The sequence below is a fragment of the Perissodus microlepis genome, chromosome 4 (assembly GCF_051167445.1).
Source record: "Perissodus microlepis isolate ML-2025 ecotype Zambia chromosome 4, ASM5116744v1, whole genome shotgun sequence".
In the NCBI taxonomy this organism is placed as follows: domain Eukaryota; kingdom Metazoa; phylum Chordata; class Actinopteri; order Cichliformes; family Cichlidae; genus Perissodus; species Perissodus microlepis.
In genome coordinates, this window is record NC_140464.1 from 14,275,724 (window position 1) to 14,299,710 (window position 23,987).

Consider the following 23,987-nt stretch of genomic DNA (forward strand, 5'->3'; position numbering starts at 1 on the left):
CTCCACTTTGCCTGTGGCTCATGAATTTCTCTCGCTCATTTTCCTCCATGTAACGCACAGGCTTCCATCTGCAAAGCATTACAGTAAATGACAGGAATAGAGAAATGATTTCACACACGTTCCGCATGGGCCAGATGCAGCTCCAGAGTCACTGCCGCAACTAAGTCTCATGTGGTAGGAAGAAATAAAGAAAGAGTAAATAAGTCTTACCCTGCTGCATTTTAGTGCATATGTTTGAGGTTCACAAAGTCAGTGCCTCTGCCCTGGTGCTGTATTATCATTTATATTTGTCATTCAGCTCATGTGTGTTGGTCCGGCATCTCCAGATTTGACTCTCATAATTTTTTATGCTTTGTTTTTACAACTTGCAGCAACCAGCTGGAGTAATCATAAATATGACCTCATCCTCACCAGGACCATGCTGCTTTTTTCACAGCTTTTATTTGAAGGAGTCCATAATGCATATTCTTAGTAATAATAACTTTTAACTATTATTTTATTATATGTGTGGAAATTTTTTCGACTTAAGCTAATAAAGCATTTAACTGTATAATACTTATTACTTATATAATATGATTTAAGCTTTTCTGACTTTAAGTATATTCTAGCCTCTTAGTTAAAAAGTAACAAATATCTGCTGTCAACAGATATTATCCAGTCTCATCAAACACTGCTTGAATAGTAGAATAGTCTATTTTAGGCCGTCTTCACATAGTTTCCTGGTTAAACGTCCCGAGCAGCAATGCGTTCCTGTAATCTGTTTCACATATTTACACATATTTAGCGGACAGGCATTTGGTCAGGGGTGTAAATCAAAGTGGCGGTAACAGCATTCTGCGTGCCATCAGCACGTTGCGCTCCTAATCACCAGGGCTCAGTAAAAGATGGTGAGGCAGCCTATAACACTGCCCAGGGGAACCAATAAAACACTGGTTTGGTGCTCAGCCAGTTCTGCAGCCTGCTAGGGGTTTAATGCTTGAGGCACTTAGTCATACAGCACCATGCTTGTTTTTTTAGGTTTGTTTTTTTTTAAGGACTTAACTGAAAATTTCTTCTTGTCAGTTTTCATAAAAGATGCGCTCTTTAATTTTCTTGTAGCTCACTTCACTGTTATTCTCCTCGAATCCTCTTTTCCGTCTCATTTGATCCTCTGAATATGTGGCTGCACAGAATCAACCAGACTGTCCCCACCCTGTAGTGAAGCAGATGTTAACGATTACATCTGCTTCATCTTTTTGGTCTTCATTCGTCTTTTATTTATTTATTTTTTTGCCTCCAGGATACGTGGTAACCTTTAAAGTCTCTATTTCATGTTTAACTTTGACCAAACACTGTATTTAACTGTAGATCTTAGCTGACACAGGATTAACTGTTTGGCATAATTATCCAAAATAGAAATATGACAATTTAAAGTAAAATTAAAATGATTGTGAGGACAGTGGGTGTTCCATAGCACACAGACAGCTGTATGAGAAACACTTTTGTCTCAAAGGCACATAATACCACAGTCTCTAGTTTGGGTTCCTGGGTTTTTTGATGCTATGGCGAGGCTTCTGTCCATCGATTCGCAAATCACAAGAATTACTATTCCTTCTAGTATTGGTTAGATTTTAGTGAAACTTGCGCACACTGATGTGCTTAAGATCGAGGTGTAGGTCTTGTAATATGATGCAGATGATATATGGCAACTCATTTTACATTTTAGGCTGCATATAGCCCACTTAAATCTTGTGTGGGTCGATTCAGTGAAGGTCCCCTTCCTCTAGGTGGCCTTATGTTTGTCTGTATGGGGTTTCTAAATATCACATTACTTTGGACCTCTGACGTCTTCTTCAAGTTCAAACGTTCATAAAATGCCTTAATTCTTAAAACACTTGTTTTAAATTCATCTGCCTGTCTTTGTATTGGCAACTTTTAGGAAGTGATAGTCATATAAGGAGATTCTAAATATCACATCCAAACATTTTGTCACATTTGACCTCTGATCTCACTTTTACATTTACATCTGCCTTTCTTTCAAATTGATCTTTCTGTGTTAACGTCTCGGTTCCTTGTTCGTCTTTGGTGCTGGTCCTCATGTCTGTATTAGTTCTCTTCATTATTTCCCGTTTTTACTTTAAATTCTGGGTTTTCTTTCATGTCTTGCATTAGTTTTGCTTTCTGTCGGTTTGATTGCTTTGATTTACTTTCACCTGTGTTGGTTATGTCCACCTGTGTCTCGGCCTCCTCCTGTCTACTCCCTAATCAGCACATTTTGTGTATACGTGTGTCATTTGTCTTTTGTGTCCCCTTAGGTTGATCTTTTTGCTGCTTGACCTCCTTTTGGACTCTTTCCATCTTTTGTTTCTTTACCGCCGCCCATTAAAGCCTTGTTTTATTTCTTATTCTGCCTGCTTGAGTCCTTGCGACACAAAAATGTTATCAGAAAGGCTAAACTGAGTGTAAACTGTCTTCTACCTTCCTTTCTTCTTACTGACCTCAGTTTTCATGAGTTGAATGGGTCTTAATAATACACGTACATTCCCGTAAATATCAGTGTTTAATGTTAATTACATTTTAAGGGCCAGTTCCTTTATTCCTAAAGAAAGCTAAAAGGGATTAGAGTTGGATATTTGTTGGCTTGTTTGGCTTATTATATGTTGTTTGTGCTTGCTTTGCTGTAATTATAGGTTAGTTCTGCATGTGCAACAACAGTTATTTTTCTTGTGGAAAATTACCCCCTTTGCTTTTTTCCCATTTTTCTTGCTCACTACACTCTTGTCTAGTGTAGGCTTATTGAATATATATAATATAATGATAAGGTTAATTTTGTTATACTACATAAAGCACAAAGATGATGAGATATTTACACCAAATGCTGTAAGACCCTTTAAACCCATCTCCACATTTGTCCTGCACAAACAGACCCCCACGAGGACCCGAGCATAGACAGACCACATAACCTTTGTCGTTTCTCTTCCTTTGTTTGTCTCTATAATGCACTCCTGCTTTTCTTCTTCTTCTCTTTTCCCTCTGCTGCAAAAACGTTTCTGCCCCTCTCTGAGCCTGGTTCTCACGAAGGGCTCTTCCTGTTAAAAGGGAGTTTTTCCTTCCCACCATTGCCAAGTTCTTGCTCATAGTGGACCAGCTACTGTAAATTGGTGCTTATAATATAATTGAACTGAAGTGAAACTACAAAGGCCTAACCTTCATTGTCACGTCTGCAGATCTTTGCCAACACACAAACGTGTGCCTCGGTTTGAGGTGTTCATGTTTTGTTGTTCACAGCATGCCTGTGGCTTTTTACTTTTAGGAGCTTTTTGGGACAAAAAAACCCAAGAAAAGCATCCTTGGAGCAGACACGGGACAACAATGAGTGAGAATGAGAGCATGGTAACCACAAACTGACATTTCACTTATTCACTCATTCCACGTGTTGTCAGCCGGCACAACAAAATGCTGTCTTTTAAACAATTTAAGCTAGCTTTATGATCTCTCTTTTTTTTTCTTTTGGCTCCAAAAACAGTGTCCATCAAATTTTAGAGAGTAACACTGATGGCACATTTTGTAACCAAACAATGCTGCTATGCACATTTGCTAAACCATTTGTCATAATTTTCAAGATTTTTCCCTGTGACAAATCTGTGGTCACACAAAGTGTGAATATTCATTTGTGTTTCTCTGGCTATTCCTTCAACGTTATTTTGTTACACAAGTGTTTCAGGAATGCCTAACATCTGTTACTTTTTGAAATTTTGAAAAGCACAAAAGCTGCATTGCTTTCCTAGGACAGCGTGGGAATGATTAGTCGTTAATTTTCCATCCTCTGTCTCATTGAGAGGTTGAGGAGATTATGTCCTTCATTAGTGTTTAGTGTATGTGCATAAATATTTGCAACTCTGTACATTTGTGTTTTGTGCACATGCACGCCATCCTCCTCTGTCCACAACTACATGTCTTCCCGTCACACATAAATGCGCTTTGACGGGAGTGTGTGTGTGGGCTGCCTAGAGACAGGCTGGGACCTCCTCTTAAGGCTTGAGCTGCCTTTCTTCCCACAGCACCCGGCAGGAAGATGTCCATGGGAAGTATAGTGCCATGCAGAGGGGAAGAAACCTGGGAAAGAAGAGGGAGTACCTCAGAACATGCATGGTTAATTAGTGGCTGCTATGGGAACTTGAAAGGGACAGAGAAATATGGTCAACAGAGCGTGCAGCAAAGAAGCAGAAGTTGTCACTATTTGTGTGAGTGCAAACACATAATGCTAACATTAGATACACCATATCAGATAAAAGTGAAGTGTCGTCTGTTTCCACCCATCCTCTCTTGCGAGGTCTAAACATTATATGTCAGTGTGTTCCTCATAAAGCTGTCTTCCTTAGAGGAACCTTTTGCACATAAATTATTATTGTGTGTTGTGCCGTCCATCATTGGTTAATCAGGCCCAGTATGGCTCAAGGAACAGTGCGTATCCTGAATTTTACTTATTGTTTAGGGTTTTAAAAAAGGGCTTGGGGTGGGGATTAAAAAGCTGTGTTACTAAATCTTGCCTTTGGGAACACAGACAGGATGTCATAAAGAAAATTAAAAAATGGCTCCTGTTTTTCATGTATTTATTATTTTGTTTTTAATACTTTTTATGATTATGATTTGGGGCTTTTTCTCATTTCCATATGGTCTGGTTATTGCCTTTTGGTCTCGTTGGAGCTAGTTATGTCAACATAAAAAGCCCTCAACACAAAGACCTCAAGAATCCCAACACTAAACTTTTAGTGATTGCAGGAGCTGTTTGTTTCACACAGAGGAGGGCGAGACAGCAAATACACGGAGACCTACAGAGGTCAGACCATAGTTCACTTTGAGGTTTACTAGTCTGTTGACTTTGTGCACGCTAGCACTTCTCATTAAGGAGCGAGACAGAAATGGCAGACAGCACAGCTGGTTCATTCCTGTCTTAGAGCTGGACAAACCATTAGAGCGCATTTTATTGTAGAAAGGATAAAAACAATCTTGGCTTTACTAACGTACATTATCAAGCTGATTGAGAACATGCTTCCTTTAGCATCTGTGTGGTTTGTATTTTTATAGGTATTATTTACCCTTCAAGGTCTTTAGAGTCTTTGGTGCCATGTCAGCTTGTGGTATCTTGCATTTGTAGACAGTGCACTTGTTACTAGTTATCTGTTCCCTTGAGTTAAAATTGAGGGAGTTTTGCAGTGGCTGAGGGTTAAGAGCCAATGTAGAGAGACTGAGTGGCCTGTATATAAAAAGATAGACATCCACTGTGAGTCTTGCTTTAAAGGATTGATCTCAGCATTTTGGCTTCTGTCATCTTCTAAAATGGGACCCAGAGGTGGCCATATTTATATATTTTAAATATGAATATTTTACTGTGAGTTTGTGTGGATTTCCTCATTTGCTCACTTTGCTCACTTTTAGAGACAGTCTCAAAATAACGATTAGAGGAACTGCAGGTTTTCAGTTATGCAGCAGCTTAGTTTTTCTTTCCTGGAGGTTGCGTCTTAGGATTTAGAGGGACCTGTCCCTGGGTTAGTCTAAGACAGTAAGATTTTTGTTTATCTTAAAATGTAGTATTTACTTCATTTGTTTGGGTTGGGTTTTTTTATTAGTTTTTTTGTATATCTGTGTCTTTCTTCTTTAGAGACTAGAGGGTTTTTTTATTGCCTCACACTGCAATTCCCCTTCAGCTCTACCAAGCATATTAGCAAGTTTGAACTTGATTTGATTCCCTGGTTTGTAACTTCGTTAGGCAAGCTGTTATTGTTCTCATTAGACACTTTATTCATTACAGCTGATGGCTGTTTTCAGTTGGCAGTTAAAGAGCCAAATACTTTCCTCAGAGTTTGGTGGAGACCTAAAAGAAAGCAAAGGGGACGGTGAATATTTGATCTTTTTTGGCATTTGACATTAATCACGACTCTTATCACCAGCTGATAACATCACCCTGTGTGTGCTATAATTAGAGAAGTGTTTGCTAAGCTAGCCACGTCAACTTAAAAGCTAGTTTGTCAGTGTTGTGTTAATAGTGTCTTATGTTTCAAAAACAATCCATTAACCCAGGTTAAAAAAATTATATAATATGCAAATGTGCACATAAACACTTCCCTTCAACTCCAACTGTCTGTCCTGCATTCCTTCTGTGCTCACTTCCTTCTACCTCTCAGACAGATTTTCAGCTTGCACTTTGGTATGCCAGGTATTGAGTAGCAACAGCATGCCTGTGGTTAAGTGCAGGAATGACTGAAGCTTAGCTATATTATGTTCACTATGACAATTGCAGGATTGGTACAATGGCAGAAACTATTTCAGAAGGCAGAGAGCAGCAAAGGTCCGATCAGGTCATCCTGGTGCTTGCACATGCATAATTTACACTAAAAGATGGTGTTTAAGTATCTTAATTAGTTTTTTTGTTTGTTTTTTGTTTTTGCAATATTGACTTTGCTTACATCTAATTATTCCAGCTTCTGATTTAACAACTTGCTTTGTTAGATTTTTCTTTTCAAATAAATACATTGTGAGAAAACGTGAATGTTTAATATCTCCACAGACTAAAAGTAACAATTTCCACCCCTCTGATTCATAGCGAGTCAAATCCCGTAAAGTCCACCGAGCACAGAGAGAGGGTTTGTCAGTATTATTCTTTCACCTCCTCTTCTTCTTTTTAATGCCTTTCACAGTACTGGGTAAATCTTTCAGTGTTGTACCCTACATTTTTTATTATCCCACCATCTTTCCATGCCCAGATGCAAACTGTGTGGTCTTACCTTCGCGCTGTGTTTCTAAACTACTGCGGCAGCATTGCTACACTCTCTCTCAGTCACTGTGTGTTGTTTTGTAATGATACTGTGCCTGAGTCTGAAGCCCTTGTTGCATTTTTTTTTTTTTTGTTGCTATTCTTTGACCAGGCAGTCACATGAGTAATTTAGCTAAAAATGACCTGACTAGTTAAATAAAAGAGGCTAAATTAAAAACAAACACGCACGCACAGATAACAGGTGTTCGCTCAGCTGTGTCAGGCGGCGCTGATACCATAAAGAGATGGATGCAAAGGACTTGACATTGAGAAAAGGTCAAGAGGTTGATTAAATGAAAAGAGAGAGCAAGGCTCACGTCACCATGGCTGTCGGGTTTTAGAAGAAGGGCCCAAGCCACAACTGTTATTTTGGATTTTCTGTTTCTTTTCACTTCATGACAACCCGGCCACCTTCGTGTTTGCAGGGCCCATCTGAGGCTGATTCAGTGCAACTTGAGCACCACTTAGCTTTATCCTCTGGAGGAATATGCATGTGCTGTGTTAACAAATTGCTCAAAGCTGCTTTGTCATGCAGCGGATGGAAAAGTAGCCTTGTAAATATCTGGTGAGCAGTGGTTGCTGTTAAAAGACGGTGGCTTACAAACTATACTGGAAGTGTATGTTTCAATGCGAACTTCAGAAATGCATAGCTTTCCACTGTTCCTTTTACCATAAACTGTTATGTTTATACATCACATAAAACTTTTTTTGTGTGCGTGTTACTGGAAAACTATCCGTCAGTAATTGTTTCAGTGATTAGGTGGTCAAAAAATGTGGTTTCTCCGTTGACCAGACAGAGATGGTGGAACACGAGAAGAAAAATGTGTTTTGATGTGTGCGGATGGGGGCAGAAATTGGAGCTGGTCTGCTCGTACCAGCAGCTCATCAAGGCTATCGAGTCAAGGCTATGGTGTCTTCTATAACAATCTCTTGGGTTCTCTTTGGAGCGGGTATCGCTTCATTCAATAACTCTCCCAGATGTTGCGTTATGAGCTCAAAGCATTCTTGGACACACACAAGTATGTGGACATGCATAACTGTTGTGATTTACTACAAAAATGTGATAGTGATCTTATCTTTTACTTCTCTCTCTCGCTGACTCTCTGCTCTCCCTCCCTCAGTCTTTCGCCGTGTCTCATAATAAATCTGTTGTTCTGTGAGTTTTTTATAGTGTTTTACGGTGCTTATTCCTGCTTCTATCACTAAAGCAGAAGATTTAGTGTGGGCGTGCTGGACCTGCTAAAGGTAAAACACAGAATTTCGTCAGAGGGTCACGGTTAGTGCAGCCAAGCTAAGTCTTGAGGCTGTTAGACCGACCCCCAACGATGTGGTTAGGGATTTTTAAACCAAACCTTGTGTGTAAATTTTTCACAAAAGATCACACTTGTCGTTTTGAAAACAATCCTTTTCTGTACTCCTGAATGTTTTTTTCTTTTTAGAGATTTAGGATTGTTATCCAACAGGACTGGAATTTCTGCTTTTGAGATATGAGAGAGATTGGTGGCGGGAATAGAAGCGATAAAGGTGGTGATTCAGATTGAGCAGAAGGAGCAAGTATGGACACAGTCGTGTGTGTGTGTGTGTGTGTGTGTGTGTGTGTGTGAGATACAAAGACTCTGATCCACAACAGTTGTGTGCCAGAGACGGACAGAATGAGACTGATAAACTCGCTGATAATTCAAGAGTTGAAGACACCACAGAGTCAAAACGTGTGAATGTGGATCCTTGAAAGGTGCTCCGCTCAACGCCTCAAGAATGTTTTGTGCTGTTCTTGTGAAGAAGGTTTGAAGAAGTTGTTTTAGGGTTTATGTTTCTCCCTTTATTTTTCTTCTTCCCTCTCTCGAGTTGACCCCTTTAACTCATCTGCACACATGTACTCGGGCTTGTAGGAAAAACAAATATTAAGCAGTCGTGTTTTGCGTACATAAATCACTGGGTTTTATGGTTTTAGCATTCCCAATAATGCAGACTTGGCCAGCCATGAGCGGGTGTCTCGCATACACTCAGACATATACACTAAGGTGAGTATGTTCTGGAGGTTTGAGTCAGCAGTTATGAGCTGTTCTTCCAGACCATTAGCTTTGAAGAAAATCAGAGATTTCCAAACTGTCGGCTGGGCTGCTGCTGTCAAGCACCAGAATGTCCTTCTGAGACTGACCACGGTCTGTTTAGCTGGACAATATTTTAACAAGGCTGTAAGTCCTTCATCAAGGCCATTATTGGTGGATTGTGTTTTTATAGTAGACTTTACTGAGCACTGCAGCGTGTGTAGCGTAAACCAGCAACAGTTCGGGGCACATGTGGTTTTTCCACAGCAGGAAAAATAGATTAGAGTGGACCTACGTCGCCAGTGTGATTCCTGTTAGAAATGTACATTTCAGCTATGGCTCTGGTATGCAGAATAATTACTGTGCACTGCGTGATGTCGATGGGTGATTGCAAGCATGCCATTCTAATTCTCTGGTTTTATTTTCAAAACCAGAAGATCTTTTCATTTTTGAGTCAGAAAATAGCAAAAACGAAGTGGATTTACAAAGACACCGATACAGATTATATGCAGCTTGCCTTGTGTTACCTGCTGAGATGTACCGTAGTTTTGTAAATATCATTTGTTTTAGATGTATTCTATTCATTTTGGCTAATTATTATTAATCTCTGTGTGTTTTTTCTATCACACAACATGAATCGCGACAGGTTTAGAGGAAGGCTGCCTCTCCCCGAGCCTGGCTCTACGGGAGGTTTCTTCCTGGGTTGTGCTTGCTCACAGGGGATCGTCTGATTGTTGGGGTTTTCTCTGTTTTCTTTGTAGTATTGTAGGATCTTTATCTTACCATAAAAAGGCACCTTGTGCTTTGAGACTGATAAACAACACTGAATTTGATAATTCAGTGAGTGTAATTATTTCTTCAGATAATTTTTAGCTTTGAAACTAAAGCAAGTCTCCACATTTCCTTGTTTCAGTGTATTTGTTGATCGAATAATGTCTTTCAGATATTACTATTGTCTAATAATCTCTCAACTTCACGTCAAGAGTGCAAAACAGTTCCGCGCTTCCTCTTTAACATGTGTACTGTATTTTGTGTTTAGTGTTTAAATTACAACCATGACAAGAGCAGAAGTTTTCTCAGGTAACCTAACAGCAGAGAGGGTCATAGCGGTCGTGACCCTCACCCTTTTGCTGTCTGTCTTCTGTGCCACGTCCTCTCCTATCCTCTCTGCTCTGAGGCAGTCACAACTACCAACTGGTTCCCAGGCCCTGAGCGACAGGTCACGCTATGGTCGTCTAGCCTGGGCCCTTGATGCTGAACCCCGAGGTTAACGCGGAACGCATCCTTTCCGGGGCACTGCGATCATCATCTCACCTACTGCACCTACCAGCTTTTTAGAGATATAGAGACACAACACACAAACATGTCTCGATAATGAAAGTAGCTATTTATTTCCTCTAGCACGCTAGTCTTAATTTCTAAAGTGTGTTTCATGCATATGAGCATTTTAAGTATTTGTGTTTCCCATTAGTGCATCCTTATTTCTCCCTCATGCCCACCCACATCCTACAACAAGCCCATTCCCACTGAGAACTGACAATCAAGAGGCTGAGCCCTCCCACCAGTTTATGACCAGTGACCTGACTGTTTTATAACTGAGCAAGTCTGGACCAGTTTTCCACACATTTAAAGGCCTGTGTGTGTGTTTTTGTGCTGACATGAGCATCTGTCATTTTTCAGATAGTATTTTTTTTTATTTATCTTAGAAAAGCATCTGTATGCATTTCATCATTTTAGTGTAAATATCTGTTCAGCCCGATTAAGCCCCCTCGTCCTTAATCGGCCCTTCGTCCCCTCCAGTGAAAATAAAGATCAGGCTTTTCATTCTTCTTGTCAACATTATGTAAAGCAGCTGTAATGCCGATCATGTGGTCAAGCAGCATTCTGTTAAGTTGCCTCGAGATGTGTTGAAGCTGCATTGCAATGGGCTATTTTTCTGCACGTGTTTGGTGTTTTGCAGAGATACGTTATGTGGTGGCAGCAATATTAGTAGCAGTGTTGCAGATCTTGGTGTTTCTGCCTGCGGAAATGGATTAAGTGAGCGATTGGCCGCACCGATTTGGGTAGCCTGTGTCGGTATGAAGATAATTTGGAATGCTAATGAAGCGTTATTCTGTTTCTTGAGGGCACAAAGAAAAATACTGTGGAAGCTTCTGCATTTTTTTCCATTTGGCAACTTTGCGTGTGGTTATATGTGGAATTGTATGGTGGGTGTCATAAGGGTCACTGCAGACCTGTTGACATCGGATTCAGTGAGTTTAATTAAATCGTGGTCCATGTACGCATGTGTACGAGTACGTGTGTGTGTGTGTGTGTGTGTGTGTGTGTGTGTGTGTGTGTGTTGGTCCAGAGGATGGGGGCCCGATGGAGCAAGGAGAAAGCAGAGAGCAGGCGCTTGGCAGCCCATCTGAGGGGTTCGTCACTGGGGCTCAGACACGGCCACAGCTGGCCTCTCCACTGACAATCCTGGCTTTTCTCCCCCTCTCAGGAACGCACTGCGTCAACTCTAATTCCTTTCTAATGAACTGGCTACTGAAGGTAGCTAGGCAGGCAGACCCGGCACACTTATTAAAAGCACATAGTGGAAACAAAACACATACTCAGTGGAAAAAATATGTCACACTTTTGTACATTTCAGTTTTCAGCAGGATGTCTGTGCAGCTTGGCTCAAGCACCCGTTGAGAAACCTCAAACTCATAATGTCTTTGAACCTGCAGTCAGCTCAAGCAGAGCTGTATCTTTAGATTTTAAACCACATGAGAACCTACAGTTTGTCTCAGTGTGAAGTTTTTTATCGCCTACAATTGAGCCACAAAGACTCCTTTGTCTGATATGATCTGATGATCCGTGCGGTTTACACTGATTCACTGGTTCAGTTCAATTTTCTAGTCCAAATAAAGATAATATCTCCATATACCATACCTTATGCATGGAACAATGACGTACATGTCTTTGGGAGGTCTGAAAATACTTCTGGAAATCACAAACAAACACAGAATAACCAGAATAATCAAGCCACAAATAGATTTTAGAGTAAATAGCATTAATTTTTAAATTACAACTGCACTTTTCAACATGCATAAAGAGTCAAAGATGTTAATGGCTGCAGACATGACTGTAGAATGCAGTATCCAATCAAAGTGTGCTGGAAGATGCCACTCTGACACAAATCACCTACCTAAGCCTATTTTTCTAATGCTGCAACGTTAATATGTATCGTCCCTGTTGTATAAATAAATAAAATGCAAATATAAAACATTGTTACAGACTGTCATGGTAGCTTCCTTGCAGTTGCCTCTTTCAGTGGACAGAGTGCATCACTGGATCATGAAAAAGAGATGAATCTTCAAAGATGAGTCCACTCCTTGATGGATCAGATCAGTTTTGATGGCCTGATGGGAGACTTACGCAGAGATAGTAACGTGGTTTTAATGCTGTGGTCTATCGGTGCAGTGCTGTATTTAGTATCAGAAGGTCGGAGCTGAAACTTTGGTTTCCTCTTGTGGGAATGAGATAAATTTGGACAGTGTTACGTGAGGACAGTTGAATATATTTCAGTTAAAGGCTAGTACAACTATGATACAGAGTGAGTCGAGCGGCCTCACTGTGACCCTTTGCTTTTACTTCTGTGGTGCAGCCTGTGGATCCTCTGTTGCTGCTAATGGAAACTGCTAAGCACATTGAGACAACACAAAGCGCACAGGTTTGATTGCTGTGTCAGTTTACAAAGGTGACGGAGTTCGTCAGCTTTGATGTATTGTTTATTTGCCTGCGTCTGGCACCCTTGATGGATCGTGGTGCTATAGTTTGAAAGCATTAGTCTGTTCCAAAGCTTTTGTTGACTTTTTAGGTGATCTTTTCCATGATTATCCATTTTCACTTGGATTATCTCCTATGAAAAGTATTCCCTTTTCTTTAGTTTCACATACTTCGTTAGCAGTACGTTATAAACCAACCTCAAATTTTCCATCCTGGAGACAAGCTTACAGCTTCTGTGAATCCCATTTAATATCAGTGGATTATTCCACTCCAGTCCCTTCATTGTCGAGGTAATGTTAGCACCCGTACGCCCGCAGCGCAAGTGTGCATAAAACCATTAGCTGTGTCCAACTCATTTACACAAAAGTAATAACACTAGAACAGGAAGGTTGTGCCCTTTCACAGAAAACAATAAAGAGAGGAAGAGGGCAAGGTTATCAGGAGAACAAGTAGATATTCTGCCGGTCATATGAACTGTCTTCATCAGATAGTGAAAATAACTGAAAAGCATGTGCTTATATGGTCACACTTTTAGATGGGAGATACAGCTCTTAGTTACAGCCAGATGGTTATCACACCAGATATTTTTACAAATCAATTTTATACTTCAGTACGTATGCCACATTATTAATCTACTTTATGTCTGTACATGTGAGAACAGATAGAATAAAGTCAAAAGTATAATTAAAACCTAGTTGAAGGTTTTACGGTCATTACAGCTGTTACTTTACAGCCATACAAGTGATGGTATCTATTCTGCTCTATGTGAAACTCAGAACAATATCAGATGTCATGAACCTTTTCCCAGATATTTGTAGTGTCCAGGGGACAACTAATGTAGAATCGCTGATCCATCGTCTTATGATTGCAAACCTGCAAAACTGATGACAATTGCCGTACTTTGTAACACAGTGACATATTAGCATGCTAACATGCAAATAACTAAGCTTGTCTGCAGGGTAAACCTTCTACCTGCTCAACAAACATGCTAATAGAATGAAAGCTAAGATCAATTATATAATGCTACCCAGAAAGAGGAGGCCTTTGAGGAATATGAAGCCAGCTCAGCCTTTTGTTCTGGGGAGGCCAGTCCATGACTGATAGGGTTCCATTGTGTGTTTTTCTATCCAGGCATGCTTTAACTGCATGAGCGGTGTGTTTGGGATCATTGTCATGCTGAAAAATGAAGCTGTTGTCTATCAGATGGTTTCCAGATGGTACTGAGTGATGGATTAAAAATCTGATGGTACATTTCTGCGTTCATATTTCCATCAATATTGACAAGATTCCCAAACCTACTGGCTAAAATATAGCCCCAAACCATGTCAGAGCCTCCACCGTGTTTTACAGATGGCTGTAGACACTCACTGTTGTACTTCTCTATCAAAAATTCAAAATTTGAATACATCGCTTTATAAGATATGTTGACACTGATTTTCAGTCGTTCTTGTATAATTTGGCATGACTCAGTCTTTTCTCCCCATTTCCCTTCCTTAAGAATGGCTTCTTGACAGCCACACTTCAGTGAAAAGTAGATCCATCTCTCAGATTTGCTGGGGAAACCACGTTCATGCTTCAAAATCAGTGATTCAAAACTGCTAAAATGTGCTCTGACCTATCCCAAGAGTCTTTGTGGCCAAATAGTCCAATAGATAGCTGACCAGCAGGATTGCAGTGAAGCAGTCAGATACAGATGGACAAGCTGAAGCTTTCAGTCTGTAGAGGCAGGTGGGCTGATAAAGTGGGCTGATTGAGGGTGAAGGGTCTGTTGATCTGTGAACTCAGAGATAGCACTGCACCCATCACTCCCACTGACGGGGATGACATAACCAGGACACTGATAAAGAAGATGGGAGTAGGGTGGATGGTGTGAATAAAAGGCAGGTTATATTGCATACAAACATTACAGTGGACACACTCTACTGCTGTGACTCAAGATAAAGTCAAAATAGCTTTTTTCTGGTGGAACTTGGTGAAATCTGAGTGTTCTCGTCATGAAAAGTAGTATTTTATAGGTCTAGCACATGGTTACAAGCATACAGCATCCTCTACAATTAGCCTCTCAATTCAAATGAAGAAGAATACTTAAACAGGGACAAAAGGAGAACCCTTTTATAGAAGGATTAACAGCAGCGAGAGGGCGAATTTCAATAAAATAGTTAATAGTTCGAGTGTTTGTCCATCCAGTCTGAATAAGACTACAACAACTGAGCTGGTTTCATATTCCTCAAAGGCCTCCTCTTTCTGGCTAGCTCTTACCTGTCATCTGGAGCTTATTGAGCTGTCTACTGTGTGTGTGTTTTTGTGCGCGTGTGTGTTTATAGCAGTAAGGTTAGCCAAGCTTTAAGGCCGTGATCTCACACAACAGAGAAAGGTCCCTTTGAGTGATACAGATCTGGTCGTAGCTCAACCCATAACATTATACCTCCACAGGCTGCTTCCATTAGCTCCACCTATACTCGTTATTACTGTAACAGTACTGTGTGTGTCTGATAGCATCGGTGTGACTGGATGTGCCTGCACACTCACAAGCATTGTGTGGGTGTGCATTTTCATATTTCGGAAGAACATATGGTACAAGAAAATGCACCACAGTGTGCTACTGAAAGGACTGTGTGTGTGTGTGTGTAAATTGATTGCTGTGCCCATTCTTAATGTTCAGTGACTGGACATTTTTGCTTGGTTGAACTCCATCAACCCTGAAGTTTCTTTCCAACTTTAGCTGCAGGTGCCCAATTATATGCACTTCCCAAATCTTATGCACGCCAAAAATACAAACACACACACACACACACACAATTTCTGCACTTGTCTTTCATCCACATGTCTGCTTGTCTGGCCCTCCATTAGCCAGTTATTCCAATAAAATACACTATCTCATACATTATCAAATGACAGCACATTCTCACAATAATAACCTGTGCTGATTCTGACTCACACACTCGCACACACAGACTCACTCACGCAGATGTAGGCTGGGGTAATATACCCATCATATCTGCTGGTGTTGAAGGCTGCTGTCATGGGGCAGAAGGTTGTTTTATGATGGTTCATTTGGGCCTGCGTGAGGCAGCAGTGTGAGGCGATGGCAGACGAGACAGGAGGCGTGCTCTCTGTGCTCTGCTTTGTGTAAACTCTGACAGGAGCAGAGTCCCAGTGACAGACTGAAGCCAGGGGGATTTGGGAGCACCGGGCGGCTCATTGCAAATCATTGCAAGAGTTTGAAAGGTGTTGAGATGTTAGTGGGTGTAGATGCGACTGAGAAGAGTCTGGCAAAAGTTAAATCTTTCAAGGCGGGGTTGCTGAGTTGTCATGTTTTCCAGCTGATATTATAATAACTCGTAATAAGTTTTCTCGTTTGGGTTTCTCTTTTTCTTTCTCTTTTACGGTATTATTTGATGGCTAATTAGTGCATGTGGTTTTAACTTGGAAGCACACACCCAGCACTGGAAAGGTCTTATGTCTGGATTAGCATGTCTGGCTGCGTTCAGTGCTACACTCGCACCTCTCCTGAATGAGCCCTGTAATTGTTTTCCTTTCATTCATAATCAGCCCGTGTGATCAAGATCTGCATAACAAGCTCAGTCCTCGCACTTAGCCCGGTGTGAGTCTAACTGCACTGTGTCATTAATAATACATGTATGCATACATCATTAAGCTGCGTAATTAGCCTGTGTATCTTGTAAATCTGTGTGCGTAAATATGCACATGCATGCTTTGCGTGAGTTTTCCTGTGTGGGAAAATGCTCTTGTGGTGAGGTGGAGCATGAAATACGACAGTAAACACAGGCCGCTATCAGTGATAAAGCTCCGCTCCTGTTATGTGGATGTTTGACTTGTACTTTTACTGTGAGAAAACCAGAGATAAGACCTCAGAAAAACTGAAGGCAATTTGGAGAAATAATTTGGGATTGCGGAAGACAAAGCGAGCTCACGGTTGTAAGCAAGGTTGTGTTTTTGAATGAGGAAGGCTTGAACGGGTGAGGGACAGGAGGACAGGCAGCGAGAGGGATGTGGGAATGGAGGTGTTTAGGGTCTCCCTGTGGAGCGACTCGGATATGGGAACACGGAGTCGGCCTAATGAAGCGTGGCTGCCCCTCGCTGACTTAACAGGCCTGAGATAAAGGCTGGGATGTTGGGGGAACAGAGAAGTCACAGGTCTGATACTCGTCCAGTTTTTGATAGAGAAAGAAAGAAAGATCATAAGAGGATGAGAAGAGCAGGGAACACTCGTTAAAAAAAAGACTTTCACATACTGGATAAACATTTAAGGAACAAAACATTAAAATGACAGTCACGTTGTTCTGGAGGGAGACGACTGATCTTAAAAGGTTTTAAAAGATTATGTTCCTTAATGTGCGCTGGGTCATTTCTGCCTTTGTGGCTTTTGCGAAGCAGCTGATATTTCAACAGGTTTAAGAGCCGAATACTTTGTATGGGAAGAAAATCATAGAGGACTCTTAGCTATTGACGTCATGGGGTTCAATGTTGGGACCGGCAATTTTGTGGTGCCATGGCGGTGCCAGCTTTTTGGCACAAGGAGCAATGCTTTTATTTATTGAATTTTTGCATGAAACTAGTTATAGATTAGAAAGTAGCAGCGCATCAGTGGAAAGAAAAAGGCCACAGAGGAAATGGGTGAGTGCAGAGTAATATAATATAAAGTGGGTGTGTGATCACCTGTTTGATAGCACTGCAAACCAAGTTTCTTAGCTAAACTGTTAAAGTCTGTGGCCGTCAAACTCCATTCTCAAATTCATCCAAAATACATTCTTTCTCTGGAACCTCTCGCACATGTACACACGATAAACCCTCGCGTGTCTCCGTTCCCTGTCACTTAAGATACCCAAACTAAGTCTGTCATTATGCTGTCATAGTTGAAGCATTACATCACCAGTCTGTCAGTCTCAGTTGATGTGCAGGCAGCCAAGTGGCGTTCCCCCGGAATAGCACCATTACACAAAGTCTTCATCATAAACCAATCATTCGGACTGCCTCTCCACTTCAATCAGACTATCCGTGGTCTGTAATGGGAAGCGGTTGGATCAGCCAGCACTCCCTGTCCTCTTGTCCCGTCTGTGACCGGCCCTGGAAGCTAAACTGGAAATGGAGATTTAAGAGCAGACACCGAGGTGGAGAACAGGAGATGTTTGTCAGCATTGCCAGTGTTTGCGCAAGTGTTTCCTGTTTGGTCACCACATCCAATTGTCCTTTCCTTGCTGATTAATATGGCTCGCTCAGTTTCCGCAGCCCTCAATCTTCTTAACTCAAATCATGAGAGAAGGCAGGTGACTGTGGCCTTGTTTTCAGCGTGCATGGGTGAAAGGTCAAGGTTGAACTAGAAAGTTTGAACAAAACATTAATGAAAAAGTGTTGATAATAAAAGCTGAATTTGGAGATTTAAAAAAATCTTTTTAATCTAACAAATCATAATGTTGATAAACTACGAAACTTGTTCCCAGTTCCAGTTCTCCTCCCCGCTCACCTCCAGTAATGTTTTGCATTTTTAAATAACATTTGGAATGTCCGGCATTTGCCTCATGGTCTCCTCTCCTCTCATTACTTATCGTCACAACCTTGTTGGTTTTAATGCTGTAACAAGTCATGTTATTATTAAATTTATTTTACCAAGAAGTCCCACTGAGACCAAAACCTGGCCAAAGTTACAACTATATAACCGAAGTGTCTCTAAAAAGCTGCAAATGCAACAAAAATATAAATTCACAATATAAAAAATACAAACACATATTTTAAAAAAAAAACTTCCAAATATTAAACAGCTTCTCAAAAGAAACATCTGCAAGAAAGTCTCCATCACTGCATTCCTTATTATGCTTTTAAATTCACCGACAAATTTAGGCTTTTCTGTAAATTATTCCATGTTCAACGTGAATAGTGAGAAAATACTGGTTTCTCAGATCTCTCAGAGCCGTAGCTAGCCTCAGGACTCTACTGCCTCCTTTACCAAAAAAATGGGCCTACTACACCATCTAGTGGCAGCTCACTAATGCTTAAACCCAAAGAGGACTTGAGTGTATATAATTTTGAATGACAAGCCACTCTCTGCTGAGCCAGAGACAGAGGATTGCCATAGCAGGTAGCTCCCCCTGCTTTGTTGTAGCAGAATCTTATGCCTTCCTGACCCAACCCTGAAGGGATTTGAACCAGCGCCCTTTCATTTACCAAGCAAATGTGTATATCATTTTGAATGTCAGCTTCTAATGTCTCTTTCTCTCTTGTCTCTTTTCTTTCAGGACACTGATCCCACTATTTGATGAGGACACAGGTCTGCTTCTACTGGCTGGCATGGTAAAAATATATGCTTGGATATTAAATTTGTTATTATTGGTTATGTTTTTAAATATCAGCTGGAATAACCACACCATTAACATCACCTCTCTGATTCTTATGCAGGGAAACACTGGGATCGATTGCTTTGAAGTCTCTTCCTCCGAGCCTTTCCTCTCTCAAGGTGAAGCGCTGTTTGTTATCTGTCTCTGTACAGATGTCACAACCAGTCGTCTTTCCTAGTATCCTGATCCATCTCTTCTTCTAATTCTCACATCCATAGTCAGCCACTGTCTGACGGATACCTCAACAAAAGGCGTTGCCCTGGTCCCCAAGCTTGCCTTGGATGTGATGTCCTGCGAAGTTGTGCGTGTGCTTCAGCTGACAGACAGCTGCATCCTGCCGATCAGCTATCAGGTCCCTCGCAAGGTGTGTAGATGCACAGCAATACTTACAGCTCGCAAATAAAGGTGATGGACTTATTTTAAGTTCTCAGTGTTTGCTTGTGCTTCATTTTTTTGTCTTCCAGAATTCAGGTCACGAGTTTCATGACGACCTTTACCCAGACACGGTGGGCACAACCCCAGCCATGTCTGCTGAGGAGTGGTGGAAGGGAGAGAACAAGCAGGTACGAGATCCCTATTTTCAAAAAGCTTAATCCAGTCTTCACGCTGCACAGGAAGCTCAAGCTGTTCGTTTTATTGTAGATGGAGAGAGTTAGCCTGCACCCAGACAAACGTCCCAAACAAAAGGCAGCACCAGCAAAACAGACACCTGCAAAAAAGGAAGTGGCCAGTGGAGGGAGCAAGGAGGTGAGATGCACAATTATTCAAAAGATGGGCAAAATCTCCCAATTTAAACTGGATTTTCTTTTTAAAATACCAGTGGATTGAGGATAGTAATCCCATCTCTCTTCCCCACAGGATCAAGCTCGCGACTGCTCTACCTCCAGCAGTCCTCTGAGCACTCCCAGCAGCAGCGCCGCACCGTCTCGCTCTCCTTCCTCCACCTCCGGCCTCTCCTCAGGCTTTGTTCCCAGCCCCAGTCCCAGCCAGAGTGCCAAGGCTTTCCAAAGCCTGATGGGTAAAAACAAATTAAAAAACACAAACGCGCACTCTTAATTTCTCCTTACCCATGTTGGTGTTTTATCTTTCTTTACACAGTAAGCTGTTAATATTGAATTATTGTTATTTTTTTATTCAGGGCCAACTTCCAAGTTCCGTCATATCCAGGGGACAGTCATGCACCGGGACACGCACATCACCAACATCCGTGGCCTCAACCTGACCACACCTGGCGAGTGTGACGGCTTCTGTGTCAACCGCCAACGTGTGGCAGTGCCCCTCGCCATCTCCGGGGGACAGATTGCCGTATTTGAGGTACAGCAGCAGAAGAAAAATAGAGGGATGTTGTTTAATAAAACTGCAGATCCCGTTTTCCCCTGTAGTTAGTTATATTGAGAAATTAGACATTTGTGTGCTGTATCTATGTGTGTGAGTATTTTTAATCCTTTCCTCAGCGCTCCCAGCCTGGCAAACTTCCAGATACAGCCCTGCCCACCATCCAAAACTCTGTCAATGTGGCTGACTTTGCTTGGGACCCCTTTGACACACACAGACTTGCTGTCGGTGAGTGCATATGCACTTTAGGGTAAATTGGAAGTGTCTCAGTGTGTATTTAACCTGCTTGTCTCTCTCTCTGTGCATGCTAGCTGGTGATGATGCTAAGATCCGGGTTTGGCAAGTACCAGAAGGCGGGTTGAAAGAGACCCTAACTGAACCTAAGATCATCATGCAAGGTAGAGTTTTATTTATTGCAAGTTAGAAGGTATGCAGATGTTTGTACTGCGTGTTCCCTTGCAATACACTTTGCATTCCCTCCAATCTGTAGTTTACAGAAAAAGAGAGATGATCTAAGAGTGCGTGTGGTGCATTTCTTTACTGAAAAGGCAGAACTTTAGCCAAACTGCCACTGACTGCGAGCAGTCAGTTAGTAGAGAGCCTGGTGAAGGAGGTCCTAACTGCAGTGATACCAGTTATTTTGTGCTTTGGTTACATTGTGATGTTATCGACGGTACCTGAGATTGCATCAAAGTTAAAGTGAGGACATCCAATGTAAAAGTATTTCAAAGGAACACAATTTTAAAGGAGTTTCAAAAGTAGTTCAAAAAGAAATTCCCACCACGCTCCTTAACAAGATTACAGACAATACTGACTTCTGAGGCGACACTTTGCAGGCCACACAGAGAAAATCTACTCCATCACGTTCCACCCTCTGGCCAGTGGACTCCTGGTTTCTTCATCATATGATCTCACAGTCAGACTGTGGAACCTAGAGACCGGAAAACAAGTCAAAGTTCTCGATGGACACCAGGACCAGGTGAGTGATCAAGATGTACATGAGGTTAAATACAGAAACACTTTGTGATTTCATTCTGTGTTTAAGAAGCCAAAGAAAATGATGCCGTATGTGCAGACTGTCTGCACCTACTTGGATATCTGGATCAGTTTCCATACAATGTCCTGATGAAAACCTGATCATCTTAAAATTCCTGATTTCTTCTTCATCTTCTCTTGTGCTCCTCTTTGTGGATCTCATCAGGTGTTTGGCATGGCGTGGAGCCCAGATGGGAAGCTTCTGGCTACAGTTTGCAAGGATGGGAAAGTTCGTATCTACGATCCTCGCAAATCCACTTCACCTGTGCAGGTGTGTATCACCAACTTTCTAGAAATGATTTGTGTTTTGTGAAAATCGGATAAGATCGGACAAATCCACACATCTGAGCCTCATTTTTGAATTCTAGTACACTAAGAAACAGACTCCTACAACATATCGACCTGTTGTGCTCATTTCCAGCTCTATATTTGATATTCTTGGGCTCTACTACAGTAGTTTCACATGATTTACAGCTCAAAGAAATGCTTGCATGTATTTTCTCCAGGTGCTCAGATTTCCTTCAAGCCATTAAGTTGTTAAGTCTGCCTATCTGGGGACACCGACAGACACTTACATGTTAATTTCGCTCTTCTTTCAGGAGGGCCCGGGGCCTGAGGGCCACAGGGGAGCTCGTGTGGTGTGGGTCTGTGATGGCAAGTACTTGCTGGTGTCTGGATTTGACAGGTACTGCAAATGTCAGAGAGTTTTTAAGCAGGCAGGTTGTTGGAGCACCAACGAGAAAGTCACAGGAGAACTTGTCTACTCACTCTTTTCCTTCTTCTACAGTCGCAGTGAGAGAGGACTGTACCTGTACTCTGCTAGCTCCCTGTCCTCCGGGGCCGTATCCAGTGTTCCTGTAAACGTCTCCCCTTCCACACTGATCCCATACTATGACCCCGACACCAGTGTCGTCATCCTAACTGGAAAAGTGAGCACACAAACAGAAATATTTACTCTCCACAGCCATTGTTCCATGAAATAAGATTAACCTGACTGTGTTTCTTTATCAGGGTGACACCAGAGTGTACATTTATGAGATCGTCCCTGAAGATCCATATTTTATTGAGTGCAGCAGTTTCAATTCTCCCGAACCACATAAGGTGTCACAATCACTCCCTTTATGTTTCATTCATTGTTTTCCGCTTCTTTTTAAGTTAACTGGATATCGTTGAACTAAATCAAAATGTTTCCTGTTTGCAGGGTTTGGCCTTTCTGCCTAAGACTGAGTGCAATGTTCGCGATGTGGAGGTAGCTGTAGGACTGATGCTCACCAAGACAACCATAGAGCCAGTGGCCTTCAAAGTGCCAAGGGTCAAGGTGAGCCAACTGCATCACCTTGTGGCCACTTTGGAACATTACATGCTTTCCCCTCCTGATGCTTTTTCTAAAAAGTAACTGTAGCTCTTACTAGACGCTGTATACCTAATTGTGTATGGCTTTTTTGTGTCTCCAGAAAGAGTTTTTCCAGGATGATGTGTACTCAGACACAGCGGTGTGGTGGGAACCAGCACTTACTGGCTCTGCCTGGCTCTCCGGTTCCAACGGCCAACACAAAAAGATCAGCTTGAAGCCTAAAGACATGACGCCAGGTGCAGGCAACGACACAAAACATACACACACATGCCCTTATCTAGCATGCCTGTCACTCCAAATCAAGATTCTTACATCTACAGTCTGCGTGTCAGCACTAGACATGTCTTGGTATGTTTATTCCCCCTCCTCTAGTGAGTGAGGCCCCCAAAGAGGCTCCAGTGAGGAAATACCTTCCCTCGTCTGTTTACCTGGAGGAAAAGACTGATGAACAGAAGAAAGACGAGGTGAAAAGAAGCTCAAATACTGTATACTTTTATTTCGAATAGATCTCCAAAGTTTAAGTACTTAATACTTATTCAGAACGTAATAAATTATTAATAAATATGTGTGTGTGATCCAGCTTCTGAATGCCATGGTGGCTAAGCTGGGAAATATGGATGACCCACTACCACAAGAGTCCTACGAGGGGGTGGATGAAGATGAGTGGGTAAGTGAATGTGATCAAAATATGAATGTGTGACTTTGATGTTTCTTTCTTTCTGAATAAATACTGATTGGTTCAAAAAATGCTGATGTTGAACTAACAGGAACACACTTAGTCAGTCAAACTCAAGGAGCATCAATCTCTGCAGTTAGGAAGCGTAAACCACTGTTTCACTTGTTTTGGCTCAAATTAAAGTGACAACAGGTGCACTATGCAACATTGTGTAACACACCCTCAACACTTTGGAAACTGTGCTGGGAGGCACGGAAAACAATCGGGAGAAGCCGGACAACCTGAGCAACCTGAACGAGCTGCAGGTACCATCTCGTGTTACCAGTAATGACAGCGCAAAACTCGAGAAAAATCAGTCAGGAGTTGATAAGGAGAGCACCGTGGTGTGTCGGCACCACCTGCAAAACCATTCCCTTTTAGGCCACTATAACTCTCATCTGATTGAGCATCTGTGGGTCAAAAGGCTGCAGAGGCCTGGGTGTCATTTCCTGTCATTCCTTCCTGTCCGCTCTCTACTGTCCTGTGCAATAAAGGCTAAAAATGATTAAAAACATCCCATTTTTATGGATGTCTTGTTTCCTCTCCAGCGCACCTGTTTTCACTTTAATTTGCACCAAAGCAGATGCGATGCACA

At 41.7% G+C, this 23,987-nt stretch overlaps 1 protein-coding gene across 1 annotated transcript in view; it reads left to right on the forward strand.

Moving 5' to 3' along the window:
• Positions 1–23,987, forward strand: part of coro7 (coronin 7) — a 111,518-nt gene that overhangs the window by 85,625 nt on the left and 1,906 nt on the right. The window contains exons 10-27 of the mRNA XM_084925937.1: positions 18,855–18,909; positions 19,015–19,072; positions 19,172–19,317; positions 19,418–19,516; positions 19,596–19,700; positions 19,812–19,971; positions 20,092–20,267; positions 20,408–20,516; positions 20,600–20,686; positions 21,125–21,267; positions 21,490–21,594; positions 21,923–22,008; positions 22,111–22,252; positions 22,335–22,424; positions 22,525–22,641; positions 22,778–22,913; positions 23,050–23,141; positions 23,258–23,344. Of these exons, the coding sequence (XP_084782063.1) occupies positions 18,855–18,909; positions 19,015–19,072; positions 19,172–19,317; positions 19,418–19,516; positions 19,596–19,700; positions 19,812–19,971; positions 20,092–20,267; positions 20,408–20,516; positions 20,600–20,686; positions 21,125–21,267; positions 21,490–21,594; positions 21,923–22,008; positions 22,111–22,252; positions 22,335–22,424; positions 22,525–22,641; positions 22,778–22,913; positions 23,050–23,141; positions 23,258–23,344 (1,993 nt within the window). The remainder of the gene's footprint in view (positions 1–18,854; positions 18,910–19,014; positions 19,073–19,171; positions 19,318–19,417; positions 19,517–19,595; positions 19,701–19,811; positions 19,972–20,091; positions 20,268–20,407; positions 20,517–20,599; positions 20,687–21,124; positions 21,268–21,489; positions 21,595–21,922; positions 22,009–22,110; positions 22,253–22,334; positions 22,425–22,524; positions 22,642–22,777; positions 22,914–23,049; positions 23,142–23,257; positions 23,345–23,987) is intronic.